General features: G+C 35.0%; 3 protein-coding genes across 5 annotated transcripts; 2 read left to right on the top strand and 1 right to left on the bottom strand.

Annotated features, from left to right (window-relative positions):
• The first annotated feature begins 939 nt into the window (after nt 1–939).
• On the top strand, nt 940–7,038 carry LOC108977996 (formin-like protein 5). Its single transcript, XM_018948023.1, has 4 exons — nt 940–1,859; nt 4,860–5,351; nt 5,411–6,736; nt 6,807–7,038. The coding sequence occupies exons 1-4, from the start codon at nt 1,629–1,631 to the stop codon at nt 6,975–6,977; spliced, it is 2,220 nt and encodes a 739-aa protein (XP_018803568.1). The 5' UTR covers nt 940–1,628; the 3' UTR covers nt 6,978–7,038.
• A 721-nt stretch (nt 7,039–7,759) lies between these two features.
• Nucleotides 7,760–9,569, bottom strand: LOC108977997 (fructose-bisphosphate aldolase-like). Of its 3 annotated transcripts, none has more exons than XM_018948024.1 (4): nt 8,869–9,569; nt 8,623–8,809; nt 8,026–8,225; nt 7,760–7,955 (listed from the first exon to the last, which is right to left on the bottom strand). In XM_018948024.1, the coding sequence occupies exons 1-4, from the start codon at nt 9,475–9,477 to the stop codon at nt 7,860–7,862; spliced, it is 1,092 nt and encodes a 363-aa protein (XP_018803569.1). In that variant the 5' UTR covers nt 9,478–9,569; the 3' UTR covers nt 7,760–7,859. The 3 variants fall into 3 exon arrangements, with proteins under 3 accessions (XP_018803569.1, XP_018803571.1, XP_018803570.1); XM_018948026.1 differs by lacking the exon at nt 7,760–7,955 and adding an exon at nt 8,463–8,561 and having other exon boundaries at nt 8,135–8,225; XM_018948025.1 differs by lacking the exon at nt 7,760–7,955 and adding an exon at nt 8,436–8,561 and having other exon boundaries at nt 8,140–8,225.
• Nucleotides 9,570–10,353: 784 nt separating this feature from the next.
• Nucleotides 10,354–11,869, top strand: LOC108978004 (cyclin-H). The gene is made up of 7 exons (XM_018948035.1): nt 10,354–10,470; nt 10,522–10,718; nt 10,778–10,979; nt 11,034–11,138; nt 11,209–11,332; nt 11,399–11,510; nt 11,647–11,869. The coding sequence occupies exons 1-7, from the start codon at nt 10,354–10,356 to the stop codon at nt 11,771–11,773; spliced, it is 984 nt and encodes a 327-aa protein (XP_018803580.1). The 3' UTR covers nt 11,774–11,869.
• The last annotated feature ends 1,813 nt before the right edge of the window (nt 11,870–13,682 follow it).

The following is a 13,682-nucleotide window of genomic DNA, read 5'->3' as shown; positions in this document are numbered from 1 at the left end:
CAATTTTGTATTAAACGTATTATAAAATATAGTTTGGTGATTACAAACTTTTCAGAATATTTCAATCTCTTTTTTATTAAATATGTAAAATTTAGATCAAAAACCTATTTTAAATAACACACGTTTTCTTATAAATATATTTCTATATGTATGTTTATATACATGTATGTTAATATACATACATATGTTAGAAATAAAATTTTCTCTGCGTYTTTATGTTGAGCAGAGCCTGTTAATCCAAACAATTTTAACTGTGTTCTATTATAAATAAGTACTTATAATTACCGTAAGAGACTTCTCTTTACTTGTTTTTATAATTCAAATATTTTCGTTTATATATATACCATTTTTAAAACAGGTAAAATATATTAAAAAATTTCGAACTACATCTAGCAAGCAATTCCATTTTTTGAAACAACTTATTTTTAGCGCCATCTATGCAAAAAGTTATGCGTCTAAAGGAGAACCAACCGATAATCACACATTTTCATAGAGAAATTTGCAACTTTTCTAACTGCTTACTCCCTTACATATATTATAAGTATATGGATATGCCAATAAAAGTTATATGGAGCGTACGGCTCCTTCTCAAACCGTTTATACTCAGCTATGCTCAATAGTTTCAAGGCTATTATTATTTTCATAACTCTGTGCGATAAGACATAGGTGTGCGGTATTAAAATTCTCCGATATCGGCGCTGATAAGAAAGCTCACCTGTGCAAAAGTGGTACGAGTAAATAAAAAAATGTTGAAAAAAGAACAAGCAGCAAGTTATACAAATACAAACACTAACAATACAAACTTGCTAAACGTGCAAAAGCAAGAGAATATAATTCAGATTAGGAATTGATAACTAACGAAATTTGTGGAAATTATTGACATGTTCGTAATACTTTTTCTTAACTGAAATTGGAAGTCAGTCGATATTACGTGTTCAGGGCGTACACATATACATAATTCCTAGTTTTTAGTGCGTATTTCGTAACGGTTAAATAATGGCTCATTGTTTGTTTCCACAACTATGAATTACGTATATTTTAAAGTTTGACGGTTAATGTTATCGATTACACCGTTTTAATCGATTATTTACTTAATATAATAATTATGTAATGCAAGACTTCGGCAGAGTAACGTATTTGTACTTGAATGCGATTGCGGAATCGTGAACATAATTCAAAATTTATAAATCAAAACAAAACAAWTTTTTTTACCTTAACCACAAAATCGGTGCTGAAGAAAAATTCATAAAATTCGCAGTGTTTTGTGAAAATAATAATTCCATGAAGAGTTTCTTAGAGCAACTGCAGCATAAGAACGTAAAAATGTCTAAGTAAAATGAATCACCTTAAAATGATATTCGTATTCACTCATCGTAAATTAATTTTGAGCTGATAAAATCGATGCCTTATCAATAAACTCTAGATATTTTCGTATGCTTACTGATTTTTACAAAGCTAATGTTTATTTACTTTGTTTTGTATATGATTGCATACCTTCGTTTTGCATTTAAGTCTTAAATACCCAACTCGCACTTAAGACAAATTGGCAACCGCAACTAGTATAAATCTATTGTATGTGTTTATGCGCAATATTTTTCTTTGAAACGTTTTGTTTGGCGTAAACGAATATGGATGACAATTACATTAGTTCACCGAATGACTTCCAGCACATGGAGGGCACTGAGTCGGTGGAATTCAAACGAACATTTGCACTGGATGGCATCGGTGAGGACGAGACCTTGCGACTGTATTTGCGTAAAGCGGGCTTATCCGACGAAATTGAGTACTTGACACCCGAACAGCGACGTGCCTTCATTTACGATATCATTAAGAGCAACAAAATGCCTGGATATTGGATGGTAATAATTGCATATGTACATTAATTTTTAGGGATTACTTGTTTCAATWAATAAATAAAAAGAAGTAACGTGAACAGCGAAGTTATAATCTTCTTTATTGGCGCAGACACCGCTTACGAGGTATAATATCCTTTAAGAATAAAAATTTCAATACAAGACCGATATCGGCGGTTGCGATAAATGAGCAGATTCTTATGGAGAACTGAACGTGTGCAAATTTTTAGAGCGGTATCTAAAAACTGAGGGACTAGTCGAATAAATACAGGCAGATAAACCGACATACCTAAATTGACTCAGTTCGTCACGCTGATCATTTATATACGTACATATGTGTATATATATTTTAAAGAGTCACCAACATTTCCTGCTGGGTAATTTAAACTTCGTGGGAAACTTCACATATTTTGTTGAGGGTACACAAATTTAGCCATGAAACGTTGTATTGAGGCCTGAAGACGATTTTTTTTTAATGACAACACGGGACAACCACCTGAGTCATATTATCTCATCCATGATATCATATCTACTAGGGTGGGCTTTTTATTTCTGATCTATACCATATAATCCAAAATTGAAAAGAAATTTCTTTGTTAATCTCGAATATCAACTGAGTTTTAAAATAAATATAACCCTTAAGAACAATTTTCTTTTATTCCTTTGAATGAATAAATGAAAGAGCTAAAAAACATATTGAACCAAACCACGTTTGGTCAAACCCTTCTCACACATATGTTTAAAATTCTCTCAGTGATATCAACAGCTCTTTCCTTTAAGTGTTCGCTCTCGAAGTGTTATCTGCACGTTAGCGTCGCGGTTAGAAGATTCTTGCCGAAACAATCAAAGCCAGTGAGGGTCGTCTGGAAATATAGCAATACTGACTCGGTTAACTACACAGGTATGTTTTTATGGGACTGTTTGTGGAATCTCCCAATGAGTAATCACTCATATCCGGCAGAACGACAAGAGCTATTAATATTGTTGAAGTAAGAAGCAAATAATRTATTATTGTTATGGCTTTATAACTAGCAGTCGGTAGGAAGGTAATATCGTACTTGTTAATATATTAAGGTTCTTTATTTTCAATATATTTCCCTAAGTTATCCATTTAGCAGATGAACTAATGTTTTTTTTAAGTTACTATCCTCTTAAAACAGTTATCAAACCTCCTCTTTCATTTTTCTTATATATGACTCTGTCCTTCCTGTAAAAGGCTTTCTTCCTGCCAACTAGCAAGTCACTTTCTTACGACAAAGAAAAGAATTTCATCTATGTYGAAGCCACATATAGTCTTTCTTTCTGCTACAGTGTTGTTTTTCTAGGTTATTAATTCTCGTGTTGTACCAAGTTATAATGAGTTATTTCGCATTTAGGATGTCTCTTTAAACTACATATACAGAAGTGGTCCGATAAGTACTTAATCTACAAAATAAAATAATCCGTTCTGCCGGATATGAGTAAAATTCGAATTTTCCCACTTTTTTTAAGCAAACAACACAGAAACTACCGAATTCTTTGGCATTTATTTAATGAAGATTATCCCTTTTAAATGTTGTCCGCGGCTACGTCGCAGATGGTACATCCGTTGAGTCCGATTTTCGATGACTTGTTCGAGTATTTCGATCGAAAGATACCCGTGATGTTTTGCACCAACTCTCCATTGCGAATAGCTCAGTAGACAGGTTATGTTGTCCATCAGTTAGGCAAAGCGCGCGAAACTCATATTTTACAGAAAGTAAATTTTCATAATAAAGTTGAAGGAGTTGTAAACGTGATGAAATGCCAAACAATACTGAACAAAAATAATATGATAGCTTAGCACGATACACACGTTATCTGTCGAAAAAGTGCTATTTCAAAAAGTATCWCTACTTGGATCATCCGTTATATATTATCCAAACGTTTTTTGATTTGTCTGCGTGATTTGCTGTTTTGGTCTTTCTATTTCATATTTCACACATGGTCAAAACAAAACTACGAACCCGATTCGCTTGAAATCTACCTATCTGAATTAGGCTGTATTAGGCTCAGTCTGCGAAAATACACGAAATTATATTTTGATCTCTTGCATTTCTGGCACTACCAAGATATATTAGTCACATAGAAGATATGAATTGAGGATCTAAAGGAACTGCAGGTTGACGAACCGCATTAAGGATCTCCGTTGAGTATTAAGGAAGTTGGCCGATATCTCTTTGCCTTGTTGAGAAATGATGCAGAGATTTTCCAGTGAAACTTTTCATTCAAACAATATACACTTCCCACGCCCAAAGTCATGTAACCATATATAGTATTTATATAAGAGTTTAGGATTGGACTATACAACTCATTATAAGTTGAGAGGATATGCCATAATTGTAAATATAATTATAGCAAACCTTTTATTAATAATTATTCACTTTATCAATTCATATCACAAACTGATAAATTTTCATTGTGCTAGTAAATGTCATAACGCATATCAGCGATTAACTCAAGTTGCTTCGAAATTATTCGACACTTACTCAAAATAATTGTATGTGGATATGTACATATGTATGTACTATGCGTTTTCATTGGGGTGGTTTGGTGGTACTATATACATATATATTGTAGATAAATAAATAATGTAAATATGCTGTTATAAATACTGTTGGAACTCATTATGGGAAAGTTAATATGTAATAAAGAAAGGTTATAAAGTTTCGGATGGATATACGGAAACGATTTAGCACTTAAATATCCTGTTTCTGTTTTTGGCTGATTTAGGTATTTCGATTCTGCTGGTTCCAAGAGATCTTTCGTTTTATTATTGTTAATTTTGTTGTAAATTCGGGTCTGTTCCTCTTCTTTTGTTTTGATCGATTCGTCAGTTCTTTTCCATCGCGGCATGGTCGTAAGTTATCGAGACATTGAAGACGGAGTCTCTGTCCCTTTTTCATATTGAGCTGGATTCTGCATGCTTAAAAAACTTTGGGTTTTCATGTTTAAAAAAGTACACTTTACAGACACGACTTTTTTCAGCCTTCCACAATGACTTCGCCATCACCATACAATTTATCATCAATAGCARCAACYAGYAGTCGTACATCACCACCACCGCCTTTACGCAAAGTCAGCGCCACAAGCAACAACAGCTCGATTCCACCGCCAACACTGGAATACGCCACTGTGAGCGCATCTTCGTCGAGTAATAGTTTAAAAAGTTTGGAAAAAAGTAGTCCTATTGTACCGCGTCGATATGAGCCGACACCTGTTACACCGCTTTCGCCCTCAACATTTGTGACCAGCATTAAGGGTTCCAAATACGAGATAAGTGGCCCGTTGAACTTTCAACACATAGCTGGCGATATGACACGAGATCGGACACGGAATGCATTCGATCTTACCATGACTATGAATGATAATGTATTGAGGAAATATATGCTGGAACGCGGCATAACGGATGAGGACCTGAAAGGCATGCGCAAGCAGGAAATAATTAAAAATATTGTGCAATCAAAGTTTACTTGGATGGTGAGATTTTAAAAACAGTCGAAATTTCTTTAATAAAAAATATATTTTGTTACTTCCAGCCACCTAAGCGTAATGCTAATGCCACATCAAGTCATCATCTACCCGATATAAAGTATGCTACTGTATCCTCCGCCAGCGATTATGGTCTAATCACCTCACCGAGGTTCTCACGATCGAAAAAACCAATGCATGCACCCCCGCCACCACCACCATCAAACTCAGTCCTAACAACTATACCGGTCACTAAACAAGAACCGACCAGTCAACCAATCCTAACGATTGAACCGATTACTAAACCACAACCAACCCCGGCTGCGGTACCGCCACCACCACCACCTCCAAATTCAAAAGACCCGTTTAAGACGGACACAATTACACAATCAAGTTTGAAGTTATTAGCCGCGAGTTTTGCTGATCCCAGGGATTTCCCTTCCATCGAAGATATTTATAGCAACAAGACTGAAATGGAAGCAACAGCGCGGCAAGCCTCTGTGCAACCGAGGCTGACTTTAAGGCAAGCGCCTCCTCCACCACCATCTGTGAAACAGACAACAATCACTGATGCACCACTACAGCCACCACCTCCATCTCTTGTTCAAGCCAACAAGAAAAAATCATCAGTAATTTACCATTCCAATCAAAGTTTGTATAGCGTCGATGAATGGGAAACTGAAGAAGATACTGCTGATAGTCAAATATATGGAAGATTGAATGCCGGCTCTAAAACGCCGCCGACACCCAGCGATAGCAATTTGTATGCTTCTATAAAACCAATAAATAAAAATAACCTTAAAATTAACGCGGACCTTGGAGGTTATGAAAGTGTTGGTGGTAGAAAACAGTTTACCGGACCACCAACACCACCAAAGCCTACGCTGAAGCCATCATTTGCTGCTCGAGCTTCTAAGGTGGGAGCACCTCCACCGCCAGCTAAACAAAACGTAGTTTCGAGAGTCCCTATACCTCGACCACCACCTCCTACTGGAGGTGCACCTATTCCTCCGCCACCACCGCCTCCTACTGGTAGTGCACCTATTCCTCCGCCACCACCACCTCCTACTGGAGGTGCACCTATTCCTCCGCCACCACCACCTCCTACTGGTGGTGCACCTATTCCACCTCCACCACCGCCTCCTACTGGAAATGCACCAAAGCCACCTCTTTTTGRTGGCGCATATATTCCACCGCCACCACCACCTCTTACTAGCGGTCCACTTATTACATCGCCATCTGGTAATGGTGCACCAATGCCACCGCCACCRCCTGCACTCAACTCTGCAGCAAATGGTATCAGGCAACCAACGATGCCTACATCTAAAAATAATGATATCGGTGATCCGCGTGGTGCGTTGTTAGATAGTATACGAAAGGGTGTAACATTAAAGGTATAGCATACCGTTATAAACGAACACGTTTTGTTTCTTAACTCTGTTATTGTTTTTGTGTCGTCCACAGAAAGTTGATCAGAAAGCRGCCACAATCAGCGGTATGAAGCCACGCGTCGAACGTAAGCCGCCAGCTACCGACTTCCTTTCCGAACTTAAACTGGGTATAACTCTACGTCGCGTAAAGGACAAGGCACATAACCCATATGCTGGTGAAGATCCAGATGAATCCCAAGCATAGGGAAATTACTTGTATATATGTATGTATGTATTTATGAGATTTTCATACAGAGAAATATCGAAACAAATTCAATGCTTTGTTTTAATGTTGAGATCTGCGATATTTATGATGAGTATCATAAATACCTTTTTATGCAGAAGACGTACTAGTCGAGTCACTAAGTGTGTTCATTCGGAACCTAACACATTCAACTGTTTTTTTTTACTCCCCAACATGTTCATACAGAGTATTATAGTTTTGTTTTTCATATGGTTGTTTGTGTCACCTAAAATGAATAAAGATAGATAGTGGGAGATCCATTTCGAGGTTCCCTACTTTTTTAAAGAAAAAAAAACACAAACTCTTTAAATTTAAGGGAAAATGTTTATTATCATTCGAAAGATCATTCTTTCGCATTAATTTTTTGAAAATTATCTCATTCAAATGTTGGCTGCGGCCACGTCTTAGATAGTCCATCCTTTAAGTCCAATGGCGAATGACACGCGTGTTGTTTTGCTACGAGGAACCCTCTGTAGATCTGGATTTTAAGAGAATCATATAATTAAGGCCTAGGTCCAGATTTACCCCAAGTCTCACCTCCAGAAACATATAATTCAGTTCAAAGCAATGGAAGTCAAAATCAGTCAATATAAAAGATTTTGCGGCGTAAAGCAGTAAAAGTACGATAAGGTGTGTGKCTATTTTAACAACGTGGTGTCAATAATATTCGGAAATAAACGATCGTCGCTGATCCTTACTGTGTAATTCTTTATAAATACTCCGGTTAAAAAAGTCGTTGTATATTCGTTTTAGGTAATACAATTTTTATTGTTTCAATTTATAAGTCCTAAGGCATAAGTATCGTTTAAAAATCTGATAATATGTGATGTCATTCTCAGGTCCTTAGTATTTGTGATCGGCTACAAATAGACTTTGTTCTGCTTTAAAGGGTGGTATGGAACCCGCAACATATTTACCACTTCTGGCCAGTGAACTCGCCTGTAAGAGTAAACAAAGATTGTGAATTAATAATCTGTTTTATGAATCATTAAATTCAGCATTATTTTACTTTAGCCCTCTTCTTAAGCTCGGCTTGACCAAGTGGTATGTTTTCTTTTTTGCCAGCCCAAGCTGCCATCGCCGATGCTTGTAGGGCACGTCCGTAAGAGAATGAAAGTTCCCAAGGTCGTTTCAAGTTTATAGTGTTTATTGCATTTAAATGCACTGTAGCCTCTTCCTCCGATTGACCGCCAGAAAGGAAAACGATGCCTTTAAATAAATTAAAGAAGTCGATCAATAGTTAGGGATATGTGTATATGTAAATAAAACTCGAATTGATATACGCAAAGATTTCTTTGAAATATCGAAAAATAAGCAAGAATATAAAGTTAGTTTCCTGAAGAGATCGTTTCATGCATCATAAGGGGGGAAAATGGACCGTCAAAGTTATGATAGAAAAGCATCTTAATACAATATTACACGGTAAGATCTTGTGGAAATTCGTACACGGACCGTAAGTTGTTTATAAAAAGTGTCTAGATAAAATATTTTCCGAAAATAATATGAGTAAGGTAATGCTCCGACCACAGTATGCTTGGAAAATATCTAAAATCCAAAAATTACTAGATATGGAAGAACTTAGTCGYCATAAATCTTGTGTTCATACCTGGTACAGCAGCTGGTACTGCTCTAAGAAAACTTTGCACGGTTACATAAGCTACTTCCTCAGGTGAATTCCTTCGACAAGAGCTTTGACCGGGTAGTATCATATTCGGTTTCAGCAGGGTGCCCTCCAAGAATACGTGATGATCATTCAATGCCTTGTATTGAGCGGCCAAAACAGTTTCCGTCACCTTTTTTCCATGAAAATGGTTAAAATATGGACGTATATGTGTGTAGAAATATCGCGTACCTTTTGAGCTCTAATTATATCATGATCTCCATCGATCAGCACTTCTGGTTCCACGATTGGCACAAGACCCTGCGACTGGCATATGGAGGCGTAACGCGCGAGAATATTCGTATTCTCCATAATCGCCTGAAAGGAGGGTGTCTGTTTGCCGATCTTCAAAACACAACGCCATTTTGCAAAATCACAACCATCCCTTTTGTATTTGCCGCAACGGCAATAGAGATCATCAAGACCCTCCGTGGTGCCCTCATCTAAAGTACCAGGCAGCGGTACAATGCCTTTATCCACTTTTATACCGACAAGTATGCCACGATGACGCAGCAAATCCCCAAATGTCTTGCCATTATCTGCTTTTTGGTAGAGAGTTTCGTTATGCAAAATAACACCCGATATGTAGTCCTGTAGGTTTTCGGTCGTAAACATGAGTTGGCGATATTGACGTCGATTTTCTTCGGTRTTTGGTATATTGTATGGTGAAAATCTCTTTTCCATGCTGCCGGGCGATTCATCGGCCGCCAATATACCTTTGCCCGGTGCCACTATCGCATTGGCGATGCGRCGGAGCTCTTCTTGTAACGCGCACGGTATATATTGGTAGTTGGTGCCCATTTCTTAGATAACTTGGAATTTTGTTAATTTGCCAAATTTTTTTGAAATTTAATGAAATGTAATTGTTTTCTGCATAAAATTTGATGTTTTTAAAAAACTATTGTTTCTTTTTAATTATTTGAATGAACAGAAGGTGGCCMAATTCAAAATATTAATATTTTTAATCGAACTTCGAAATTGATAGTAAAAAAGAGTAGTAGAAGAGTCTAAGAACTGTCGGGTCGGGAACTGACTGGGATTTATATCCGGTAAGCACTAACAACTCGGCAACTTTGGCCAAATGGTGCTCCTATCACAACGACTGTAGCACCATCATTGGGAGTGAGTCCAAGCGCTCTCCAGCAAGCTCTTCTTAAAAGTGGAATAAGCAACATTATCTAATGAGAGGCACAGGCGAGGAGTCCCGTTATTATTAAAAAGATTGATGATCGTTAATGGTTAGGCTTGAGGAGACGTGCTATGAAGATTTTTGTGTAGCCATCACGTTGGATGGTACAACGAWCAAAATATCTCTATGACGGTCAAGTTATAAAATATATTTTATTTAAATTATTGTAAATTGCTTTTRGTGTATGTTTAACTACCAAATTAACTCTATGAAGTAGTATGTTTCTTCTGTAAATAATAAAATTCTGGCTTAATATATACGTAATACCGATAATTATTTAATTAATTATTCGAATTAAGTTAATTAAGTTGTTAAGTTTTTTCTAACGTATTTGTACATTGTGAACTTAGCTGCTGCAAATATATTTGATAAATCAGTTTTGTTTCTTTTAAATCACTCTGTATTCAGGCACGTCATTGTAACAATGATTGTAACCGCCGATAAAAAAAAGAGGAAGCAGCGTAAATAAATTGTAGCCGTTTGAAGAAATGTTTCCTTTAAGTTCGCAAAAAAAATTTTGGACTTTTGCAAATGAACAACAGCTTAGTGAATTACGTTTGCAACAAAATGTTAATTACATCAATACTCATGGCGCTGAAATGAATGTAGGTACAAGCACAACTAAAGGAATCTCGTTTATTTTTTTACACTTGTAGCAGGAGCAACGTGAAGCTTCCTTCCTGCTGCCTGTGGAAGAACGTGTACTAATTAAGCAATATGAATTGTATTTAAATGATTTCTGCCGCCGCTTCGAACCGCCTATGCCAAAATGTGTTGTCGGCACTGCATTCCATTATTTCAAACGTTTTTTTCTGAACAACACACCAATGGATTACCATCCTAAGGAGATATTGTAAGTTTGGCGTACAATAATAACRGCTGCCATATTCATAAGTAATTGTTTTATTTCAGAGCCACGTGTGTCTATTTAGCCTGCAAAGTTGAGGAATTCAATGTMTCCATTGGTCAGTTTGTGGGTAATATAAAGGGTGACCGGAATAAGGCAATGGATATTATACTCTCGAATGAGTTGCTCATGATGCAACAACTCAATTACTATTTAACTGTGCACAATCCCTATAGGCCGGTCGAGGGGTTCCTCATCGATATTAAGGTTGTGCTGTGATGTTGCTGTTAGTTTTGTTAATGTTTTAAATATAATTTATAGACTCGCAGCAATATGTCGAATCCCGAACGCCTGAGGCCACATATAGATGAGTTTATTGAAAAGACGTTCTTCACAGACGCTTGTCTGCTATACGCGCCCTCACAGGTAACATCTGCAGTTTTGCAAAGAAATKAATCTGTCTGCATGTAATACAATTGCATTCGTTTTTATACAGATTGCACTGGCAGCTGTGCTGCATGCAGCTAGTAAAGAACAAGAAAATCTAGATAGCTATGTCACTGAAAATTTATTTGTGGCGGCACGTGATAAATTGCCCGCGCTCATAGAGGCTGTGCGCAGTGAGTTTYGTTTTGTTGTTTTCTTTATTCATTCCATGKGTTATTGATTTAATAACAATTCTGTAGAAATACGCTTTATGGTCAAGGCATATGAGCTGCCATCGAAGGAAAAAGTAAGAATGATTGAAAAGAAGCTGGAAAAGTGTCGCAATCAAGAAAATAATCCTGACAGTCAAATGTGAGTATATGCGACTTGCAATTGGAAATTTTTTTAAATATATTATTGTCGATCACTAAATGCCTTTTTTTATGGTTTATGTTTTTATATATTATTGTTGATCTATAAATTCTTTATTTATATTTAAACTTTGCAGCTACAAAGAACGCATGCGCAGAATGCTCTGTGACGATGACTTGGACCTGCCCTCAGAYTCATCATATCACGTCGCAGACTCTAGTGCAGACGTGTCTATGCTTAATATGAGTCAAGAATCTGTATAATTTACAGTTGAGTGCTTTATTATTAGTTTTTTTTGCTATGTACTGTTATTGTTAATGATAAAATAAAGAAAGTAAATGGAAAGTGACAACAAAAAATAAAAATAGTTCATAACAATTGTGAAATTTAAGGAAGAAGTGAAGTTATCGAAGTCATTTAATCAGAATATTGCGTTTTGAAATGTATTTGTTTAATACTTACTTGCTTTCATACACGTGTAACTTGTTCATTGAAAACAATACTCCAAACACGAACAAACATGATTTTCTTATTTTAACAATATTTTTATTGCATCTGATACTACACTGTCGTCTGTTTTGGACACAAAACATTAATAGAAGTGATTTTTTCCGTTAATATTATTAACAATACGTGTATGTGATACATACATGTGTAATCAATATTTCTGAGACTAATTTTATTTGCCTCAAAACAACATTTGTTGCTTACGCTTATAATGCAAGTTCAATGCGGTATTTATTTTTGTGTTTTATGTGGCATTAAGTATGCTTATGAGGGCTTTCAATTACACATAAGTATATATTTAAGATATATTGACGTTACTTAATTTTTTGCGTGTGAAGGTTTTACTGTTTTAATCTTTTATGTTGTGTTAAGGCTTAGTAATTACTTTCATGGTACGATTATTTCTATGTCATACAACAATGTGTAGTATTGAGTATTTTTTTTAAGCCTTTTTTATTTTAAAATTTATTTGTCTTTCTCAATATGCAAATATCTTTTTTTATTCATATTCTTATAAGCTATAACTAATGCATAACAAATGTTTAGAACTTTTTCGTCTAATATTTAATGTGGTGTTAATTTATACTATTGATAACAAGTTTTTACAAATTATGTTAAGCTTAGTATAAAAAATTATGCTTTTAATTACGGAAGTCTCAAAATAGCCTACTTTGAATGGAATCTTAAAGATATTGTAGTTTCTTTATACAGATTTCCAGCATTTTACAACAACTTTTTCATTTTCAAAACCTAATTTTAAGAAAAAAAAATATTTTTAAGCCTGTTGTTATTTTTGTTGTTGGACCGAACTAAACATAAAGGTTTTCAATAATTAGAAGAGTGGAAATATTTTGTTTGGTAAATATTTTTTTGAATTGAAATTTTTTTCGAAATCACAAAACAAAGCGGGTGTTAGAGTTTATTGTTCGAACGTTGTTATATGGATTTTTTGTTATATTTTAATGCTATAAACTGCATTTTTTAATATAGCAGTTATACCTTATAACGTTTTTGAAAATATTTTTTCCTTTTTGTAATATTTATAAGATTTTAAAACATTTCTCAATAGTGAGTCGTTTTGATAATTTCAAAATATCAAAGTTAAAATGAAAGCTTTGACTAACGAATTTTCAAGTTCGAAAAAATGACAAAGAAGTTCAGTTTAAACTGTTTGTATAAGTAAAGTTATTGTAAAAGGTTTGAAATATCAATATTAAAGTGAAAGCTTTTTCTTATGAATTTTTAAGTTCGAAAAAAGCATGAAGGCTTGAAAGTTCCGTTCCAAAATTTCAAATAGCTCGAAAGCATAAATTTAATTCTTTCATATCATGTTCTTTGTATAATTTATTAAATTTCAATTTCTTAAGCTTTTTGTATAGTTGCTAAGTGGGGAAAGTCGAAACATTAATGCATTATTGATYGGCTCTCAATTTTTTTATATTTTATTTATACTTTATGCATTCGCGCTAAATAAATAAATATTTTGGCATGGAAACTTTTTTATGAAATTTAGTAACTTTTGCAACAAGTTGTATTCTCAAAAAAAGTATATATTATAACAGTAATAACAACCATTAAATCAATTGTTTATTTCTTAATCTAAACCTAAAGAATTTTTGTTAAATTTGATTTTGCTGAAAATATATTACTTATTTCTATTGCAGA

The sequence above is a fragment of the Bactrocera latifrons genome, unplaced genomic scaffold (assembly GCF_001853355.1).
Source record: "Bactrocera latifrons isolate USDA-ARS-PBARC rearing strain unplaced genomic scaffold, ASM185335v1 scaffold_99, whole genome shotgun sequence".
NCBI lineage: Eukaryota > Metazoa > Arthropoda > Insecta > Diptera > Tephritidae > Bactrocera > Bactrocera latifrons.
This window is presented reverse-complemented; position numbering and strand designations above follow the sequence as displayed.